This window comes from Bos javanicus, chromosome 23 (assembly GCF_032452875.1).
Source record: "Bos javanicus breed banteng chromosome 23, ARS-OSU_banteng_1.0, whole genome shotgun sequence".
Lineage (NCBI taxonomy): Eukaryota > Metazoa > Chordata > Mammalia > Artiodactyla > Bovidae > Bos > Bos javanicus.
The window spans coordinates 10,174,101-10,196,409 of record NC_083890.1 but is presented as its reverse complement, the minus strand read 5'-3'; the positions used below and the strand labels follow the sequence as shown (position 1 = coordinate 10,196,409).

Genomic DNA, 22,309 nt, shown 5'->3' with positions numbered 1-22,309 from the left:
ATAATGACACTGACAACTAAGAACCCAAAGCATAGGCTGTTAGAACACTTGAGATGCATCCCAGGTCTCAGATCTGAGGTGAAGAAAAGGCAGGACTAAATTGTGTCCATGGGCTTCCCAGGTGGCTCAGTGGTAAAGAATCTGCCTGCCAAGTAGGAGACGTGGGTCCAACCCCTGGGTTGGGAAGATCTCCCAGAGAAGGAAATGGCAACCCACTCCAGTATTCTTGCCTGGAAAATTTCATGGACAGAGGAGCCTGGTAGGTTACAGTCCAAGGGGTCGCAAAAGAGATGGACGCGACTTATCGACTAAACAGAAGCAGCAGTAAGTTTTGTCTACACTAGTAGCTCTAAACCTGGCTATGTATTAGAGTCACTTAGAAAGTTTCTTAAAAATTCCAACGCTGAGGTCCCACCTCAGACAAACTGAAACCAAATTGCTAAAGATCGAATTCTTTATTTTTTTTTTAAATAGCTTTTACCAGGTGAGTCTGATGAAGATAGGGTTATAAACCCCTACACCCAAGAAAGCCCAAAGCCCTCTGATTAATCAATAATTAGATAAGTCTCAACCTCACAAATTAAGGGTCTACAACTCTCTAGACCCAGGTATTTTCCCATCTGTCAATGTATTTTGTTTCATATCACACAGTGAAGCAAGCAGGACAAGCACAAAGAATAAGCTTACAGATAGGAAAAATGAGAGCAAAGAATTTAAATCAGTGGCTCCAAAACATGTCTGTTCAACCTCCACCTTGAAACTTTTACAAATTGAGACTTTTAAGACAGCTCAGATTTCCCTAATCTGAGTTTCTGGAACATGAAGCCTAGAAATTTTTTAAACCTCTAGAAGCTGTTGCAACTGGTCCACTGGGCTGACTCTGCACTGCCTCAGCCCAGAAGTGGGGATGGATACAAATGGGATGCTGACTGAAACACAGGGAGCTGGGAAAAGTCACAATGGACATGAAGCCCCCTAAGGGCTGAATCTGACCTCGGCCACATCCACTCTCTGCCAACCTAACACAGAATGGGCCATTCCCTGCAATTTGGCCCCTTTGCCTCTGAAGATAACTTCCAACTTTCTGGACTTTATGGATGACAGGCCCTCCTGAGTTGACAATTCTGCCCCCAGTGAAGTGGATAGGATGGACAGCAACTCAGGTAAGGCACCTGGGTCTCTGAGAATCACTTCCCCAGCGTCTTTTTAATATGGGGCCTTCCTTCTTGGGATGGGCCTGTGGATTTGGCCAGCCGGAGTCAAAGCCATGAGCCCAGACTATCTTTAAGGTTCTTCTTTTCTATTCTACTACACCATAACCTAACCTGCTCCAAGAACCTCTCTACATGATGGGTAAGTTGGGCTAATATCTAACTGATATGTACAATATGGCCATACCAGGTGCAAAATACCAAAATACTTCTTACTGTTAGTAAACAGCCACTGGACCTCAGTATCTGAAACTCCCTGAATCTGCTCACAATCCAGCAGCTGAAAATCCAAATCAGTGGCCCTCAGGAGCCCCCTCCAGGACAACAGCTAACATCTACTCTGACTGATGGATTTTGGTCTCAATGGATTATTAAGTATTTTGAATACCATCTCTGGGTGTGCATCAAAGTGTGACCCTTCCCAGGGCTTTTGCTTGCCCACTAGGGTCAGAATTAGGGAAGGATGCTCCCACAGTGGGATTTCAGCTTAACCTTCCCTTTCCTGGGCCCCAGCCCCTTGCCTGCCCGTGACTGTCTCTCACCTCTGTCCCCGTTGTCTTCTGGCTCCTCTTGCGGGGCCTGCTCCAGTACAGCCACATCCCCCCGGGGCCCCGCTGGCAGCTCCCCACTGGACACAGTCTTGTTCAGTGACGGTGGTTGTGGTGGCGGCGGCTGCGCCAGCTTCTGCCGAACAGCGTTGATCTCCCGGCGCAGCAGGCGGACTCGGCGGGTCCGGGCCCCACTGGAACGCATGGTGCTCACCAGGTCCAATTTCTCCAGCAGTTCCTTCAGCTGCACTTCTGGAGACAAGTGGGCCCGGTTCTCTGGGATGAGGATGTTGTCCACTGCCAGGGAGAAAGAAGGACAGAAGAGGCTGAAGGACCTGCCCAGGCCAGGGAAAGGGGAAGGGGATTCCTTCAGATGCAAAATATTCTCCTGGAATGCCTGGGTCAGTGGATTCCAGCAGCGCCACTGTGGGGCCTTGGCCCTGCCACAATGCTGCCAGGAGGGCAGCCACAGGGATAAGGTCAGAATCTGGGCAACGTGCAGGAAGCAGTTCAGTCACGGTTACAGGCCTGTGGAGCAGGAACAAGACAGCCTGGCCATCCCCCAACCTGAGTGACTGTTTGGCTGCTGCCATCAAGAAGCAGAGAACAAGGGCAGGCAGACTGGGGATTTCAGAGGCAATTCCATTTTTCTGATCCTCCACCTGCACTCTTCTGAAAAAGCCCGACACCACACTGTACTCCTGCTGCCCAGGCTCCAATGCCACACAGTGGGAGTCCAGGAGAGGAAGACCCCTTGTGAAGTTTTAGTTTTTAAACAGATAGCTAGTACCTGATTCCCGTCCTACCATTCAAGAAGGGCTTGGTGAATAAAACTTTAACTCCTGGAACGATTCTAGCCACAAGCACATGGACCTCAGCCTGTGCCTACCTCCAGTTTTGCTCCTATAGTCTACCCGGTAGTCCCCAGGACCATCCTAATCTCCAGCTCTCCAGGCTTTTATACCTGTGCCTCTTCTGGCCCCTCTCCTCCCAACCCGTCCCGGCTTCTCACCGTCTTCCCAGGAGAAGCGGTAAAAGTCCTCCGATTTGGGTGACTCGGGCAGATGGGTGCCCGTCTCAGGGTCATAGCCGATGTTCTCTGCCTGCCGCCGGGCGTGCCGCAGGATGGCCCCTCCCAGGTCCCGCAGGCGGACAGCTGCTCGGTGGAAAATTGTGTCTTTAGCATTATACTTCATGCAGTTGGTAACTATAAGGTTAAAGTCCTCCTCAAACTCCTCCAAGGTGTGGTACAGGTGGGACTCCAGCTTCCGCCTCATAGTAGAAAAATCCATTGGCTTGGATATGAATTCCAGGTAATCTGGAACCTAAACATATAAAACCTGTACAATTACAACAACCATTTACTAGCCAAACAGGCGCACCCTTCACCGGCACTCTTGCCTCCCCGTTTTCTGGCCTGGCCATGCCAGACTCATTCCTAGCCACCAGGCCCTGGACCACCCTGCTTGCTGAGCCATCACCATGAGCCAGTCTACTAGCCTTGCCAGACTCCCCCGGGTTTTGAACACCCTGTGCCCCAACCCTTTCCTGGCCTACTCAGACCCTATTTCCATTTCAGGCAGGGCTCACTGCCCAGAAAGTAGTGGGGAACTTGCCTCACTCAGGTTGACAGGCTCAGCGAAGATGTGTGCGGGATCCTTCTCCTGCAGCAAGTCCAGTGTTGTCCTCAGCAGAACGTTGAATGGCATCAGCTCCAGCTCCATGGCAGCTTGCTGGATCTTGATCTGTGGGAAAGGTGGAGAGAAATCAGGACATTCCCCTCTAAAGAGGCACGGAACTTTATCTTGATAACTTGATTTTCATCAGTCATGTACAACAAAGTTTCACAGGACAGTAAGCTAATCAGTACTTGAGTTATCACTGTACGTAGCTTAGAAACAATGATACCAACAGCTACCATTTTGTGAACCTTTTTTATGTATGCAGCTCCGTACCAAAACTTATAGTACTAATAGTTAATACTTTTATAGTCCAAATAACATTCAAGATAGATACAAATGAGGTATTTTACAAAGAGGAAACTGAGGCACGGAAGGACTGACTAGCCTGAGGTCACACAGCTAATAAGGGACAGAGCTGGGATTCACAGTGCGTGATTTTGACTACTATGCACACTGTTTTTCTACTTATATTACCTCAGTTAATCATCACAACAACCTTGAAGAAGAAACTGTTATTATCTATATTTTACAAATATGGAATCTAAGGTTTGAAAGGAATACAATGAGGAGTTACTAACCCAAGGTCACCTGGCTAGAAAGAACAGGAATAGGATTTAAACCGAGGTCTGACTTAGCCCAAGGGGCATATGATATAAAACGTGCCTTGGGCCACAATTCCCACCAAATTGGCCCTTGGGACATTCAGGTTGGCCTAGCGTGACCAGGGCCTCGAAGCTCACCCCCTCAGGCAGCAAGAAGCCAGACCCATTTGCAGCAGTGTGCTGTACAAATGTTATTTTCCATGTGTGCCCTAATGTGAAAAGGTTGGGAAACCACAGACTAGACTATGAGACGTTCCTGCCTCTTGACTACATTCAAACAGGCCTGCCTGCATCCCCTGCCTACTTCCTTTCCCCTTACATTTCTCTGGACCACAAATGGGAAGAGATGCTCAACTGGGGGACTAGGCCTGGGATGGCAGAGACAGTTTGACTATAAGGACAAAGTTCTTATGTATAGCCAAAGCTGCCCAGTCTCAGAGGTGGAAATTCAGGCTATTCAGCCCACAAGAGAACGGTTTGTGCTGGGGATGAACAGTGAAGCGGAGTTTGGAGAAAGAGAGAAAAAACATCTTTAATTTGGGCCTCCAAAGCATGGAAGTAACAGCTGCTATTCCTGGACCAGAAAAAACACTTTTGGCTCGTCATCCATTCAATTAATAGTTTTTGCTCACTGTCATAGGCAGGGTGCTGCAACAGACACTTTAGGGAAGCAAAGAGTATCAATAATGATGCTAGCAGCTGATACTTCTATAGCCCTACTGTATGCCAGGCACTGTTCTAAGCTCTTTATATACACTAAGTCATCTAATCCTCACAACCTTATGAGGTATGTTCTATTAATATCCTCCTTTTATAGTCAAGGAAACTTGAGGTATTAAAAAAAAAAAAAAAGACTGTAAGTGTTTAAGGGTCAGATGAGAACCCTCAAGCTCTCAGTCAAAAGTGATACCCATCGGAATGGCCTGAGAAGTTCTCCAAAATATTCAAGGCCAGGCTCCTCCTGAGATTTCGTAAGTGAGAAACTCCAGGGATGGGCTCAGACATATAACATTAAGCTTATGCTTGAGGCCACCAGAAGCTAAAAGCTCCCCAAGTTTGAAGCCATCAGTAGCACCCAATGCCTAGTAGGCAAGACTTGGAGCCCATAGTGCTGGGCAGGAAGGCAACAAAGCTGACACTGATGGGGGCAGAAAAAGATCTTGAACAAGAGCTCTGGGGGTTCCTTCTCACCTGCTCCCGCTTGAGCTTTTCTCTTTTCCGAATCAGTTCGATTAGCAGCCGTGCCCGCTCCAAATCGTGCCGGAGCTTCTGCCAGTATTTCAGCTCTTCCTTTACGGCACTTGTCTTCTCATCCTGCTCCCGCTGCAGGAGGGGAGGGAAAAGAATGAGGAGCTGTGGGCTTCCCTCCTGCCCAAAGTCCTCTCCCTGCTCAGCCTCACACGCACTCTGCAGCTAAGAGCCCCATGCCCTTCCTGGACCCTCTTCCATCACATGCCTTCCTCCTGTGCTTCCCCAGTCCTATGACAATGTCTCTTCACTACAGCACAACCACCACTGCTAGGGAGAGAGATGGGACTACCCCATCCTACCCCCAGGGACACCAGAGAGCAGCTGTGAATCTTCAGGACTGCAAAGTATTTCAGAAGGAAACTAATACACACCTCAGGGTGGAAAGAATTTCACTCTAGAGCTTCAACTTGGCTGGAAAATAACGCAAAGTTTTTACCATAAGCTTGTACCTACTTATTTCAACATACTTTAAAATACCACCACTACCACCATCATCAAACATGTGATTCTTGCCTAGAAAAACTACAATGTAGTTGATGCCCAGGGCTTGATACACAAGGGCACAGTAGCATAAAGACAACAAGAACTGATCTGATAAACTGAATATAAAATGCTGAGAAGATATAAAATAGAGAAGATCTCAGTGGGTGGGGCTCAGGTCAGGGATTCCTGGGGTGAGCAAGCTTACTAGGATTTCACATGTAGTGATGGACGTGGATGAACAAAGCGGTAAGAAAGGCCTCTTTTGGAACTGAAGGGACCACAGAGCAGAAGTATGAAGGCACAATCAGTGATTCTTTGCTTGTTAAGAAAAATGGCCGGCCAGAGCAGAGGAACTGGAGAACAACACAAGACAAGGAAGACCCAGGATCCAACTGGCAAGAAGTTTCAAATGCCAGGCAAAAAAGCTTAGCTGTAGCCTGCCTGAAGGGGGCAGTCGGGAGGGGTGAATATATTTTGGAAAAAAAGAAATGACAGGATGGAAAATAGTTAAGTGAATAAGGCACTACCAGTGGTGAAGCAAAGAAAGAATTAGAGGCTGGAGACCGCCTAGAAAGCTACTGCTGAAATTAAGGGGGCATGGGTGAACAGAGTAGTTGTAGAATGGAGATGAAGGGCCACACACTGATTAACCCCCTGAAACAGACTGAGGGATGATTAACTGTAGCTCCTAACCCAGGGAAGAGCCAAAAGTAACTCCAAGGTGGACAAAGGTGGACAAATCTGAGGTCAGGAGGAAGGAGCTTCCATATCAAAAAAGAAATACATTTATGGAGACAAAGGAAGATACTGAATCAAGTTTCCAATATCTGACGTACAGGAAACAACATATACATGGACACCTATAGTTCCTCTGCTCCAGAGAGACTGAGGGCAAAAAAAGAGAAAGGGGACAAGACAAGAAACCTGGAGCTACAGCCACACAGTTATTGACAACTAGAACAGCAGACAAGCTCTCCAAGCCAACGGGCAGACCGCAGGGCCCCTGGGAATATTACCACTAAGGAGTAAGAATTAGGATCAGCAGAGGGTGCATTCAGTGGGGTAGAGGAGGTGGGAAATGGTGTCACAAAGAAGCTTTAAGACAAAGTGACTGTGGTGTCAAATATCATCCAACAGTCTATAAGGTGAGAGAATATGAGGGAAGACTTGCTGGGCTGGAAGACACCATGTTACTATTCTAGAAGAAGCTACAGGAGAGCAAGCAGACCATCTCAAGGAGAGAGCAAATATGCACTTCTCTTTCAGGACTTTAGTTACAAAAGGCAAAAGTGAAATCAGACAGAACAGAGGGCAGCAGAGTCATGGGAAGGTTTGCTTTGTCTCTGGAGTAAAGGTGTAGGAATATTTAAAGGCAGAAGTAATGGAACAAGTGAAGAGAGAGAGAGAACTAAATACACTTTAAAAAAATCTCTCAGGGTGCCTCCACCATGTGGGAAAACACTGAACACGCAGCAACACCAGCTGCTAATGTCTACAAGGCCACCCAACTGGGCAGGCTGTGTGCTACAACTCAGTTAATTTGTGTATTTCTTATGGAACATTTTTTGGCAGATGGCAGTATAGTGTCTTAAGCAAAGTATGCCCTTTCCTAACTCATATATCATGGTCACCTACCTCACACTCAGCCCACTTCTTCCTTTCTGCAGTATCTAAAGGGGTGTTTCCCCATGTACAAGGAAAGTTGGGCCTGCTCCCCACTCTCCCCTAAGCTTGCTCCAAGCCAAGCCTCTCATCTAGGAGGAGTTGCTGTCTGGTCTAAAGAGCGCTACAATGCTGGAGGTCACTCCTGGGGTGGACCGCCTAGAGGGGTGAAGGCTATAGGCAAAGGCTCCAGAGGGCTCAGGGAACACTGCCCCACCATTTCTTCTTCATCACTCTCCACCTCCCTCCACTGCCCTCAAATCACTACTTCACCTACCTGCTCAGCATTCCTCTGAGACTGTAAGTGGGAGTGCAGGCGCCGGATGAGGGGAACACCATTCCGTGCCTGCCGCTTCAACAGCCAGTAGTTGTGAAGCCGTTGCATGAACTGGGTTTTCCTCTGAAAGGAGAGACCACTACAGATCTTGTTCAACCTTGAGTAGAGGCACAGGGAAGTGAAAGACAGGATCAGTGGGCAGCCTGGATTACAGCCTCCTATCAAGACCCCGTGCGTGGTTCATTTCTGAACTTGGTAGAGGAAGACAGAATAAAATGGCCAAATGCCTCACCTCAGAGAAAGGCTTGAAAAGGACGGCAAAGTTAAGCAGCTCAGATTCAGCGTAAGGTATTTCACTTGATTGTCCACCTCCTGCCTTGCGGGTTCCAAAAGAACCCTCCCCCAGGAACCCAGACCCTTTAGTTCTGGACTTCTAAGACATAGGTCTGTGCCCCAATACCCTCACTCTTTTCTTGATAAAGGCAGCAAAAGGGAACAGGAACTTGTATAAGCTGTGGGCAATGTAGTCACTATTTCCTGCCCCTCTGTGGCTAAGGGTCCCATCAGACCAGGGAGTAGTCCACAGCCAAGCTGGAAGGAAAATTAGTAGGAATATAGCAGGCTACTGCCCTCTGAACCCAAATGCAACCCTTTGGAGTTGTCTGACCTCTGGTTTTTCATTAAAAAACTCAACAGCCTAAAAATGCCTAATTTTGAACCAAATTGAAAAAAAAAAAAATCTAAAGACATAAGAGGATGGAGAATCTGAAAATTTAGCTGGCTCCACAAAGAAAAATAAATAGTATACAATATCACTTATATGTGGAATCTAAAAACTATGAGAATATGAGAGAATCCCCTGGCGGTCTAGTGGTTAGGCCTCAGTGCTTTCACCGCAAGGGCCCAGGTTCAATCCCTGGTCAGGGAACTAAGATACTGCAAGCAGTGTGGCATGGCCAAAAAATATAAATAAATACAAAATATAACAAACTAGTGAACATAAAAGAAGCAGACTCTGAGAGAACAAACTAGTGGTTCCCAGTGTATGGGGAGGTGGGCAATACAGGGCCAGGGGAGTGGGAGGTACAAAATATCAGGTATAAGATAGCTCAAGGATATACTACGGTACAACACAGGGAATATAGTCAGTATTTTGTAATAATTGTTAGTAAAAATTAATCTTTAAATTGTATGAAAATAAAATTTTAAAATTTAGCTGGCTAACTACCCCAAAAGAGAAGTCTGGAAGTCAGGATTTAAGCCAATAACACATGAAGGGGTGGGGGGAAGCAGTAGGAAAGGCATTAATGAGAGCTCATAATCCCTTTAAAAATGCTCGAACTGCAAGGTAGGTCACATTATTCTCATGTTTCAAATGATGGAAAGGCAGAAGGAGAATAGCCTCTGTTCTTGGCTGAATACATTGTTGAAGCCACTAACGCAGCTAATAAGATGGTGAAGTTGGGCAGGATTTGAATCCACGATCTCTCTGCTATACCATATTGTGTTCCCAAATTGATTAAGCAAGGACTCAGTGCTCCTCTGGCTTTTCCTCTGCTTCTCTTCCTCTCACTTGCACACTTCCACTGAAAGGAAGGTAACTGTGCCTAAACAAGAAGGTGGAACCTAAAAAGTATGTTCATTTGGGCTGGACACTGCTCACCTAGGCCTTGCGCCTTTCCATGGTCAGACATCCCTACCCCAAAGCCAAGCTGACAAAATCAAGGCCTAGGCCTTTCCCCAAAGAACAGATTCCCCCACCAACACCCATGCCAAGCACACCTGCCCAGATGCAGGCAGCCCCCTCCCTCTACAACCTCTTGGCCATGGAGGGTCCCAATAGCATTTGTGCAGGCGGGGAAAAGAATAATAATAAAATAGCAGTAGCAGCAGCAGCCACCATTTATTGAGCGCTTACTATTTGCCAGGCACTGTGCTGAGTGCTTTACTTATACTATCTTACTGATTTCTCCCAATAACTCTTTAAGGTAGGCTCATTTAAAAATAAATACACTAAGCCTGAAAGAAGTTAAGCAACTTGCCAAAGATCACACTGGTAGTGACAGAAGCTCAAGATTCAAATGCAGGTCTCTCTGGTTCTTAGTCAGCATGCAGTGCTGGACCCTGAAAGAAACCACCTACAAGAGCAGACCTGACAACCAAAAAGTCTAGCCCCAGGGCATAACCACCAGGGGACTAAGCATGGACCCACTCACCTAACAGAAGCGGGGAGCCTAGAACAGCTCTGTGACTAGAAGGCCCATTTCCTATGGACTAAATCTAACTCCAGTCATGGTTCACAAGAGCCTCTCCCTCTGGATCTTCTGTCTTCTTGTCTTCTTTCCAGATGGACAAGTCTGGCTGCCTGCTTCCCGCAAACAACTCACTCTCCTCTGCCCACCAGTACTCCTTTCTCCCTGTCCCTTACACAAAGAGACAGACAGACAACAGGAACAGAACCTAAAGGCATCATGAGCCCCAACTTGTGGTCCAGGGTCTGTCACTTTCCCTTGGTTCCTTCCAGCCCTTAGAACAGGACTTGGCATATAGTAAGTGCTCAATAAACATCTCGTTGAATGAATAAAGGAGTGAACAACTTTACCTCCCGTGGCCGCAGTTTCTTCATCTGGGGGTGTGGGAGAAGGTGCAAGGACTACGTTAGATGAATAATTTCCAAGACTCCTTCCTGCTCTAACACTATAGTCTTTTTAATGAACATCAACAATGAGATGAGCCTCCAATGGAAAATCTTTCCTGTCTCTTGCTTCTCTGCCAAGCTCCCATCCCTCCAACAGGTCCAGATACCTCTCTGATGATTTAAAACAGGCTTGGTGGGAGCCAAAGTTTCTTAGTTATACTGCAGAACTGATCTTTCCTCTAAATCTAAAAGTTTCTTAGGAGGAAACACAACATATCTTCCCCACACAACCCTCTTATGCAAAGTCCCCATCATTCCCAGGATGGAGCTTTCTGGACAGCAGATACCCATACTGACCCTTTGAAACAGAGGTTCTCAATTGGAAGTAGTTCAATCCCCATAAGGTTACTAGAAACATATGTGGGGGACATCTGAGACTGTCACAAACATGAGGCAATTAGGGAGGGGATGCGAATGGCACTCACACAGACCAGGGATGCTAAACATCAAGAAACATATGGGATGGTCCTAATAATGAATTACCTCCTATCGAAAATGCCACTGGTGCCCTGTTGAAATATTACCTTAGACATCCCGTCGCCTGGGTTTCTAAGCAACTTAGGTGTATGTCTCACCTTGAACCAAAGGAAATACATTGCTTTGAAGGGCACAATCAAAACCACAAACCAGACTGGGTGAGCCCAAGGTCCAAAGGAGAAGTCTAAATTTGAGAGCACAGAAGAGAACAGGAATTCACCAACATTAGGGAAGGAGGTCTGGCTCAGGGCCAACACCAGCCCAAGAAGAAACCATGTGTCCCCAGGGAGACTTCCTGGGCAGGCTCACCTGTAAGAGGGTATCCGTGGGACAGTGACCATGGGGACAGTGGAGGTCATGTCTCGACCTACTTCCTCTGGCTCCTTCTTGATCCTTTGCTTCAAAGTCATCTTGTTCTTCTTGGACATTCCCTTGAGGGGGCCACCTACCCCACCCTGCCCTTCACCTTCCTCCTCCTCCTCTACCTCTTCCTTTTCTTCCTCCTCCTCACAGGCCTCCTTCAGCCCTTCCTCATCCCCTGCCTCACTCAGGCTTCCAGGAGAGTCGCCCTTCCTCCTAGCAGTGGCAGCACCAGGCGGTGAGTGGGCCTCACAGTAGGCAGTCTTGCGCACTGTGAAGATGGTGCCATTGAGGCCGGTCTCACGCATAGGCTCAATCTTCATGAAGAGCCCAGCCCTCTGTGCACACGTCACGTGGAAGGCCGTGTAGCAGTTCACCTTATGGCACTGGATGGCTGCACCTAGCCCCTTCTGCTTGCAGATATAGCAGGTTAGTTTCCAGCGGGCAGGTGGGATGTTGTCGATGCCCTCAATGGGCTCCAGAAACACGGTGTTAGCAAAGCAGACTTCAGGGATCCAGATGGCACACACCACATGGGCCCAGTGCCCATCACTGGTCTGTTTGAAGGCGCCACCCTTGTTGGGGCAGAGGACGCAATCCACAGGCCGGGAGGGAGACTGTAGGCAGCAGCGGCATAGCCACTGGCCCTCAGGGATGTAGGGGACGCCATAGCACTCCTGGTGTACAGCCAGGTTGCAGATGTCACAGAAGAGAATGACGTTGCTGTTGTGGCACTCATCATCCAGGCACACACAGCAGAAAGCATCTTCATCAATGAGTGACTGCTGGGCCCCACTACTGCGACTTTCCAGGTACGATTCCTTCTCAAGCCGGTCCACCAGCAGCTCAAAGGTGTCTGCCGACACCAAACTGTACCCATCTACTCGCCGCTTCTCGTTTACCAAGTCCAGCCAGGCGAGGTCCTCCTCATCCATGTCATACTCGACTTCTGCATCCAGATCTTCAGGTGACTTTTCAATGTAGCGGTAGTAAGCAGCAGGCAGCGGGGGTGCTTCTGGCTGACTGCCTGAGTCCACCATGCGGAAGCTGGGTTGCGGGAGGTGGAAGGAAGAGCCAGATGCATGCTTGGAGCAGGACTCCTTCTTTTTGCCCTTGGATGAGGGTTTTTTGGACTTGCCAGGGAACTGAGGCTGCTCACTGTTTTCCTTGTTACTATTGCATTCGGTGATATCCTGGGCAGTCAACTCATCCTCTGTGATGATCTTGAGTGGATCATAGATGCTAATACGATGCAGGCGTCCATCGATGTCCACTTCCACAATCCGCTGGGCCTGGGCATACGTCAGGGTCTCCCGAGTGGGTGAGCACTTCAGACTATAGGGGGATGGGGAGCGCCGGCCCTCGGCATTAGGCCGCGACTTCCGGCGAGGCTTCCTCATGGCACCTGGGAACCAATGAGACAGACCTAAGGAGAGAAGGCCAGGAGACTGAGCTGGATGGTTAGGCACGCATGCACTCATTCACCTTTCCTTCTGATCAGGTGGCCACTGAGCAAACTGGCTATTTCCTCAACCTGAACACTCTACCCTTCAGGTATCATTTACAATGGCTTGCTCCTTCACCTCTTTCAAGTCTTTCCATAACAGTGCTTCTCAGTGAGTCCCTCTCTGACCATTCTACCCAAAACTACAAATCCCTTTCCCCCATCAGTCATCTTTCATCTTGCTTTGTTTTTCACTGTTACTTACACTCATCAATTTTTGCTGTGCTATGTAATTTACCTATTTATCATGTATATTTTCTTCCTTCCACTAGAATGTGGGCTTTCCAGGTGGAACTAGTGGTAAAGAACCTGCCTGTCAATGCAGGAGATGTAAGATAGAAGAGATGCAGGTTCGATCCTTGGGCTGGGATCCCCTGGAGAAGGACATGGCAACCCACTCCAGTATTCTTGCCTGGAGAATCCTGTGGACTGAGGAGCCTGGCAGGGTACAGTCCATAGGTTCGAAAAGAGCCAGACACAACTGAAGTGACTTAGCACAGCACAGCACTAGAATGTAAGGTCCACGAGGAGAAGGATTTTTGCTTGTCTTGTTCCCTGTTGTATCTCCAACAAGTGTTAGCTGAATGAAACGAGAAACCAAACACACATGATCCCTACCCTTGAGGAGCTCTGTCTGATTGAAGGGACAGAAAAGCACAGATCACTACAGTGAAACATGGGGAGAGAGCTAACGTTCTAATAATGTACATAAGGCTGTGGGACAGCTAACTACGAAAAAAGGGGGTGGTGGTTAAGGCTTAGGAAAGGAGTAAACAAGAATAGCATCCACTTATAAGCCCTACACATAAACAGTGTAGAGCCATGAACAGTGTGGCCCCATGGGGGATCAAAAATCATAGGTCTAGAGCCCTTTCTCAATAGATCTTACCATGATCAGAAACCCTATCCCCTGATAACACTCAGGGGTGAAGGGGATGAAGGTACCTGAAATGTCTACTACATGTGGCCTAAGCACTTCAAACTACAATGTGCAGGGTATTCTCTGCAAAAGGCAGCATTCATGATCCATTGGCTAGTGCATCTCTAAGCAGAAACCCTGGAAGCTCTGGGAGTGGCCTCAAGTGGCCTATATGGGACTCTCACTGGACCCAAGGCCATGATAATGAAGGTAATATCTGATGTAAACTCTCAATGTATCTGTTACCTCAGTCCCTTTCTCCCAAAATACATCGTCTACCCCTGTGCAACAAGGAGAAAGCTCTAAATTGTTCTCACATTGTTTTATGGGATGGAGAGAATTATGACAAGCTCACAAGGAGCTGTGGTTGCAATTACTGAGGCCATCAGTGCTAGAAAAGACCTTTGAGGATATGATGCCCTGAGGTGTAAGCAGAGACTTGGAAGGCTATGAACAAGGAGATAATATTAAGGAGACAAAACAGAATCTGTCACTTTGGTTGCAAGATCTACCATCTTTATAAAGTGTAGATGGTGATGATAATGTAACACACTTTTCTACAAAGCCCTTTTGCTTTTAATACTGTTCACAACTATTTTGGAAGGTAGAACAGATATCCTCATCCCCATTTTATAGATGAAGAAACAGAAGCTCAGAAAGGTATTATTCCACACAATGCTAGTAAACGATAAAGCTACAATTTAAACCCAGATCTTTTGATCTGCTCAACTCATCTCACCAGGACGTAAATACACCACAGAGATGTCATGGTCTGGTACAAAAAGAGGCTCTGAGGCAGTCCACATTGTAATCTTGGCCCAGTGTGACCCCCAAGAAAGTCACTGAATCGTTCTGTGCCCCTCTACTTCATCAGTAAAATGAAATTAATCTCTCAAGGGTTGCTACTTGTTAATAAAGTACTGTTACCATTCTTGCTCAAAATGCCTTTCAATCCCAAAGTGTGACTGAAACAAAAACAAACAAAAAACTTTACTGAGGCACAGTGCCAGGCAAGCACAAACCATATTTGGAACCAAAGGAGAGAGAATCATCACAGCAATTCTGTGCAGGTTCCAGAGACCCTTGGCCACTCCATGCCTTACAAACGCCAACTCCCTGGGGGGCAGCCCAGGCTAACGGACCTGCTTTATTACCCTCCCTCCTTCGAGGGCGTGGAGACCCCTGCAGAGTAAAAGATCTACCTCAGTACTAACTCGAAATGGCCCAGAGAGCAGATGAAGCCCCTCCTTTGTCAAAGCCACGGCATATTCCCCCTCCCTACCCGCTATCCGCTACCTCCTGGGCAGCTCGTAGCTCGGGTCTCTCTCAGCCAGGCGGCAATATCTACAGAGACTTCTGCTGTTGTACCCAAGACGCTGGGGGGCAAATTCCAGAGAGGGAAGGGCTGCTGCTGAGGAAAAGGAGTCTCGCCCGCAAGGAGCTTACAGTCTAGTTTTTTGGCGGGAGTTTCTCATCCCACACAGCCCTTTCCACATATACAGCTTCAAATACCTCCCAACACTCTCAGAGGTCTACCTGGCACCCCCTGAGCCCCGCCTCGCCCACTCCACACAGGTCCTCCAAGAACGAGCTTCTGCAACTAGACTGTTGCCCCTGCACCCCACACGAAATACTCATGAGACAAGGGAGAACCCCAGCTAAGGCTCCCTGCCCCTTTAAAGGGGCACCTCTTCCAGAAGAATCTTGATCCTTCAGAGGAGAAAGGAGGGAAATAACATCTCCTCACCAGAGGGGAGGGGGCGAGCGCGCCACAGACAGACTGACGCGGAGTCCGACCCTCAGACAGAGAAAGCTAGCGCCTGCGAACGAGCGGGGCAGAGGCGAGAGCCCATTGGCCGCCTCACCTACCCGTCAAGAGGAACTGGGGGGCCAAGGGACGTTCAGGGGGTGGAAATCTCCTCTGGTCTGACCAATTAGAGAGTGTGGAGGGGGCGGGGCTCGGTGGCTTGGCTTCCAGGACCGGGGGGAAAACAAGATGGCGGCTGCGGGAGGGGGTCCTCGCTTTTCAGCTCCCCCCCTCACTCGCCTTCTCCTTCCCCGCCGCCACCCTGGCTCCAGGAGAGAGCTTTCGCACCGCCTTCGTCCCTGTCGGGAAGCCCCTCGCTTCCCTCCCCCACCCCGCTCAGTCCCTGGTCTCCGTAGGCCCTGCTGCCCTCGCCCCCGCTCCGTCCGGCCCCGCTGCCGCCCCCATTACCTCAGCCGCCGGCCCGGCCCTACCGTTCGGGACCCCTGGGCGCGGGCGGGCCAGCCGTCTAGCAGGTTGGCGCGGCCCGGGGAGCGGAGCGCGGCCTCCTCCCGCGCTGGCCTCCGCGGCCACCGCCGTGCCCCCTCCCGGCCCGCGCTGGGGCCCCGGCCCAGCCACCGCCGCCGCCGCTCCCGGGGGAGGAGGGGGAATGGAGCCGCCGCCGCCGCCGCTGCCGCCACGGAGCCCGGCCGAGGGGAGGGAGGGATCAGCCCCCAGGCAGGATCCGCCCCTCCGGCCTCCCCCCCTCCCCCCGCCACCTCCACCCTTTCCCTCGCTCCCTCTATGGCTCCGCGGGCTCTCCCGCTGAACGGGATCGAGAGCGCGAAAGAGAGGGAAAACAGGGGAGGAGAAAAAAAAAAATCCCCCCGCCCATACCCGGCGCGGCGGCGGCGGCGGCTGAGGCGGTGCGGAGCGAAGCGCGGAGCCGCTGCCGCCACAGGGCACGGTCCCCTGCTCGGCCTCACGGTGGCGATGCGGACGCGGCAGGGGCGCCGAGCAAAGGCAGGATCTGCGCTCGCCGCAGCCCCGGTTCACCCCGGTCCGGCTCGCCTCCTTCGAGGCGAGCCCGACCAGAGAGCTGGAGGATGTTCGGATCCAACTGGGAAAGACACAAGTCCCTAACTCCTCTTAGAGGGGTTGGTCATCCCCTTCCCCCAGCCCTGCGGGGGAGGAGGCTAAGGTTTGGAGCGACAGCCCCTCTCCCCGAGCTAGAGGGTCTCTAAGCCAAGAGCAGTCATTGAAGACAAAATCGGTCTTCAGTTTTTTTGTGGTGCAGGTGCCTGCACTACTTCTAGAAAGTCGTCCCCACCCCCCACCCCCGTGTTCCAGTTCAGAGGACAAAGGTCTATCGATGTCCATACCTTCTCCCAGTGAGGACAACCGGGGAAGACCTGCCTGCCTCTCTTGTGTACAGGTGAGCGTCTTATTCCCCACAAGACATCCTTTATAAGAATCAGACCTGACTTTTCGCTGTGCCCCGTCCTCTCCCTTCTGGGTTTTAAAAAGCGTAAAGAAGTTTGACAGTCTTACTTAAGGACGTCTGGTAACTCATTTGTCACCATAGACACGGGAAACACTCTGCTTATACCTGATTTGTATAGGAGTCGGTTAATTTAATGCAAAGGCCGTTTTCTAATAGATGTTCGGCAAGTGGCAGCTTCAGACTCTCAGGTTTCAGTAATCAGCCCGGCTTTTGGTTTCGTATATAAATTTAAGAAAAGGGCGCATTTGCCACCCCTCTTTTGCCTATAAATTGGAAAGCTTACCGCATATGACTGAAGTCTTAAGCACCAATATTTAACTATGTTTATAAAGGGTGTATGGATAGACTGCCTTTAAATGTGAAGATGAATGACATGTTTTGAAAGCGATACCTCTGCCCGCGCTCGTGGTGTAGCTTGGTAAGACTCACAGTTTCTTGCTTGGTTCTGATGATCAACAACACAGATTGTAGAGTCAGAGGATGAAGAATAAAGGCTTTAGGACCCAAATCTTCCAAACGTTTGAACTGAACAAACTGCTACTTTTGAAGTATAGATGTTTATCATTCTAAGGAATTTAAACATTGTGTTTTGAATTTGAAAGTTTGATTAAAAGTAAAGAAGCTCATTTGTATAACAAAGATAGTACCTTCTGGCAAAGTAATAGCAAAAATACTTTAACCTTTTTTTTCTTTTCAAGAAAAAGGGAGTGGCTTGTGAAGCTAACTAAGCAAGGGCAGGGCATTGTTTTGAAAGCTGTGACGGTAAAATAGTAAGAATTAACGTCAAGTGTTTTAAGGCTAGGGGGAATAATCATTTGGAGGGGAAATGTGGAAAAAAGATGATTGATTGTAGAAAGGAAAGCCCCAGAGACAAGAGAATATTACAATTACTTTTAGTTAAAGAATAAAGAAGGCTAATAGAAGCAAGAACACTGAATTTCATTCCTTGTTCTTTTAAAATATGAAATATGACCATTTCTACATATAACTAGTAACTTTTATTTCATGATAGATGTTCTCATTTTATTTAGTACAATTCTCATTGGTGTGATTGGGAGCTAACTTTTTCCACTAAAGTTAATGAAAAATACTTTGAGGAAAATGTATTTAAATGATTTTAAATGCTGTTGAAAATGCACTGTTAAGCTGTTACATATAATTTCCAGGTTTTTCTATTCAAAGATTTCATAGAAGACCTTATTCAGCCTAAATGTTTCTTTTCTATTTTCAACTTCCACTTTCTTAATGGTAACATTACAGTTGTCCTCACTTATATTTTTGACATTTGGAATTGGTTTCTGTTAGTATAACTGCATATGTAACTAGTTCACTGTGATGTAATTTTAAATGTAATGTGGGACAATTATGTCATTAAAAACAAATTTGGAACATGTATCAAAAATTCCAGAGGCACTAAATTTAATTCACTTTAATCTTTAGCTATTATGAAGTGTTTAAATTCACCAGCCCTTGGCCTTTCCATTAAACCATACAGCAATTAAGTTCAACAGACAGAGGCACAGACCTTTGATTCCCAATAGCAGTTTTTAAAATCCTCCATTTTTTAAGTAGAGACTAACTTAATTTTGAGTAGGAGATTGTTTTACCACTTAGACCCAAAAAGGGAACCATGAATACAAAAAGTTTCCCTTTAATTTTTTCTTCCAGCATCTCAGGATATCTTTGTCAACAATTTACTATTATCATTAGTTTACTGAGGCAAGAAACCTCTGAAGGGTCAGATACAATACCTACTGGATTAATGAAATGTATATGAATAAAAGAGAATAGACTTTGATTGTTAAATTATTTTTAATAGAATATTCTTTCTTTAGACTTTGGCCAAAAAGTTCTAAAACATAAGTAGGAAGAATATGAGAGGTTGGAATCATTGTGATAGTTTTATGCTGTGATGAAAATGCTTTCTAAGAATATATTCTTAGAAAAAGGAAAAAAAATAGCTGTGCTAACAACAAGCTTTAAACTGAATACCACACCCTCTAAATTTAATTGCATCCATTTATTCCTATAACAGACATTTATTGGACACCTCCTCTGGGTCCAACACTGTAAAAGTTGCTTTGGAAACTAATGACAAAATTTCAACCTATAAAGGGCACAGTGATCATATGTAAACATGGAGTCTGGTTTTTTTTTCCCCTTAAGTAGTATGCAATCAAGAAATAGCTAGAAGTAGCTAGAAATAATTAGAAAATAAATGCAGGAGAAATTAGATAAAGCAGTGAGCAGTGTAGGGCTACTACTATTCAAATGAAGGATAGACTTCTTTTAGCCTGGTTCTAAATAGTGATGGATGTGACTTGGTGAAAAGAATATAGAATGACGTTATTAGATTGGTGCCAGGGCAGCCCAGGCAAAGGGACAATATGCAGGAAATAATAAGGAAATTATCCTTGCTGGTCTTTATGGGGAAGATGTTAAGAGAGAAAAAGTTGAATTGGATATGAGATACGGCAAGGGTATCAGTTCAGTTCAGTCGTTCAGTCCTGTCTGACTCTTTTTGACCCCAGCAATTGCGGCACGCCAGGCCTCCCTGTCCATCATCAACTCCCGAAGTTCACCCAAACTCTTGTCCATCGAGTCGGTGATGCCATCCAGCCATCTCATCCTCCATCGTCCCCTTCTCCTCCCACCCCCAATCCCTCCCAGCATCAGAATCTTTTCCAATGAGTCAACTCTTCGCATGAGGTGGCCAAAGTATTGGAGTTTCAGCTTTAGCATCAGTCCTTCCAAAGAACACCCAGGATTGATCTCCTTTAGAATGGACTGGTTGGATCTCCTTGCAGTCCAAGGGACTCTCAAGAGTCTTCTCCAACACCACAGTTCAAAAGCATCAATTCTTCGGCGCTCAGCTTTCTTCACAGTCCAACTCTCACATCCATACATGACCACTGGAAAAACCATAGCCTTGACCAGATGGAACTTTGTTGGCAAAGTAATGCTTTTGAATATGCTATCTAGGTTGGTCATAACTTTCCTTCCAAGGAGTAAGCATCTTTTAATTTCATGGCTGCAATCACCATCTGCAGTGATTTTGGAGCCCCAAAAAATAAAGTCTGACACTGTTTCCACTGTTTCATCTATTTCCCTGAAGTGATGGGACCAGATACCATGATCTTCATTTTCTGAATGTTGAGCTTTAAGCCAACTTTTTCACCATCCTCTTTCACTTTCATCAAGAGGCTTTTTAGTTCCTCTTCACTTTCTGCCATAAGGGTGGTGTCATCTGCATATCTGAGGTTATTGATATTTTTCCTGGCAATCTTGATTCCAGCTTGTGCTTCCTCCAGTCCAGCGTTTCTCATGGTGTACTCTGCATATAAATTAAATAAGCAGGGTGACAGTATACAGCCTTGATGTACTCCTTTTCCTATTTGGAACCAGTCTGTTGTTCCATGTCCAGTTCTAACTGTTGCTTCCTGACCTGCATATAGGTTTCTCAAAAAGCAGGTCAGGTGGTCTGGTATTCCCATCTCTTTCAGAGTTTTCCACAGTTTATTGTGATCCACACAGTCAAAGGCTTTGGCATAGTCAATAAAACAGAAATAGATGTTTTTCCAGAACTCTCTTGCTTTTTCGATGATCTAGCGGATGTTGGCAATTTTATCTCTGGTTCCTCTGCCTTTTCTAGGGATAATAAAAATAATAGCTAACACTTACTTGCAAGGTACTGTGCTTAGCGCTTTACATACGTATTATTTAATATCTTCATTGAACTTAGAAAGCAAACTAGTTCAATTAATAAAGGAAATCTATTGATTCTCATAACCAGAAAGTCCAGGGGGCATCTGGTTTTAGGTAAGGTCAAGTCAAGAAATTCAGATTATGTCATTGGGACATAGTCTCTTGCAGTGTCTCAGCTAGCCTGAACTAATAGCTATAGCCAAAAGGACATGATACTCTGATGAGGCTGTGGTCATTGTTCACTACCAGAACCAGAGGACCTAGGCACGAGATAATTCTCCAAACAGATAGTGGCCACTTCTAGAAAATAGGTCCAATATGCTTGCTGTATCTCATTTATCAATCTGTAACTCTATGAAATTATTATCATGGTTCCCCATTACACACAAAATAAACTAGAGCAGGCAAAGTATTAGGTAAACTAGGAGGAATTTGCTGTAGATAATTAGGTGATGTGAAAATAAAAGGATACTAACCAGAGTGGTGGAAGAGATGGTAGAAAAAGAGGAGGGAAAGGAAGGGTCAAATCAGAAGACAAACCAACAGTTTTTTTGAATGATTGGACATAGGAACAAAGAAGATCAAAGATGAATCTAAGAGAAAAAAGGAGGAATCTAAACTCAAATTTAGGAGGTTTTGACAATGCTGGTAGGGTCATTGCAAAGTAAGAGATGGCAAAGTGTTACTCAGGAGTTCCTTTTGGGTCTGAGGGTCTGAGGATTGAGGAAATGATGTCAGCTCAAGTTCTCTGGAGCCTTTTTTAGTGACACTAAAATACATATTCATTCAGTAATTATCTGTGAGCTGCAGGTAAGGTTCTGTTTTATGCCTGTGAAGAGTACAAAGGTGAAAAGGCTACACTCTCACACTTGAAGTCACTTAAAACCTAATCACAGGAATAAAACAAGTATATTAATAACCAGAACATTCAATAGCATGTAAGCACCTCAGGTGAGATGCAAGCAAAGTGGCATGAGAGATATGAGAGAGAAGAGGGGACGGCTCTATGAAAAAGGTGCCAGTTGAGCTCCACCTTAGAGCTTGGGTTCAGTGTTAACTGGGAGGATGGTGGAGGGTGTGTGATCTAGGCTAAACACCAGCATGAGCAGAGAAAGATGAGATACCACAATATTGATTCAAGGAATAGTGGGTTACCCTGTTTGATCAAAAATGGGAGGTATGACAGTAAAGACCCCATGGAAGGATAAAACAGAATCAGAACATAGAGTCTGTTATGTAGGGAACTGGATGTGAGGGGCAGTGGTTCCTCATGATTTTTAGAACAAGGAAATGGTTTGACTAATTCATGCTTTAAGATCCAGTCAGGCAAGAGAGTATGATACAATATGGTTTAAATTATCCAGCTAGTATGGCTCACATTATCCTCTCGACTTGAATTCTGGCTGGAACCTTTTACCGTATACTTAGTGAAATACTAACCCACAAACCTGAAAGTAAAAAGTATGTGGCAAGAGTAAATTGTTCAGCCTGATTTAATGTCCTTTCGTTTTAGCCTTTGATTAGCATTTCTGTTAAGTCCTAAACATTCTCTAAATTTTAACGTACTTGTTTTTGGCCATGCTGGGTCTTCGTTGCTGTGTGTGGGCTTTCTGTAGTTGCGGTGAGAGTAGAGGGGCTCCTTTCTGGTTGCACTGTGTGGGCTTCTCATTGCAGTGGCTTCT

General features: G+C 46.7%; 1 protein-coding gene across 2 annotated transcripts in view; it reads right to left on the bottom strand.

The window, feature by feature from the left end:
* BRPF3 (bromodomain and PHD finger containing 3) overlaps positions 1–15,977 on the bottom strand; it is a 36,630-nt gene extending 20,653 nt beyond the window's left edge. Inside the window, exons 1-7 of one of the 2 annotated variants that reach the window (XM_061398004.1) lie at positions 15,890–15,977; positions 11,201–12,677; positions 7,717–7,873; positions 5,235–5,366; positions 3,376–3,504; positions 2,772–3,084; positions 1,754–2,056 (exon numbers count right to left, since the gene is read on the bottom strand). In XM_061398004.1, coding sequence (XP_061253988.1) covers positions 1,754–2,056; positions 2,772–3,084; positions 3,376–3,504; positions 5,235–5,366; positions 7,717–7,873; positions 11,201–12,651 — 2,485 coding nt within the window. In that variant the 5' untranslated portion in view covers positions 12,652–12,677; positions 15,890–15,977. The remainder of the gene's footprint in view (positions 1–1,753; positions 2,057–2,771; positions 3,085–3,375; positions 3,505–5,234; positions 5,367–7,716; positions 7,874–11,200; positions 12,678–15,889) is intronic. The other variant, XM_061398005.1, reaches the window with a different exon arrangement.
* Positions 15,978–22,309: the final 6,332 nt, after the last annotated feature.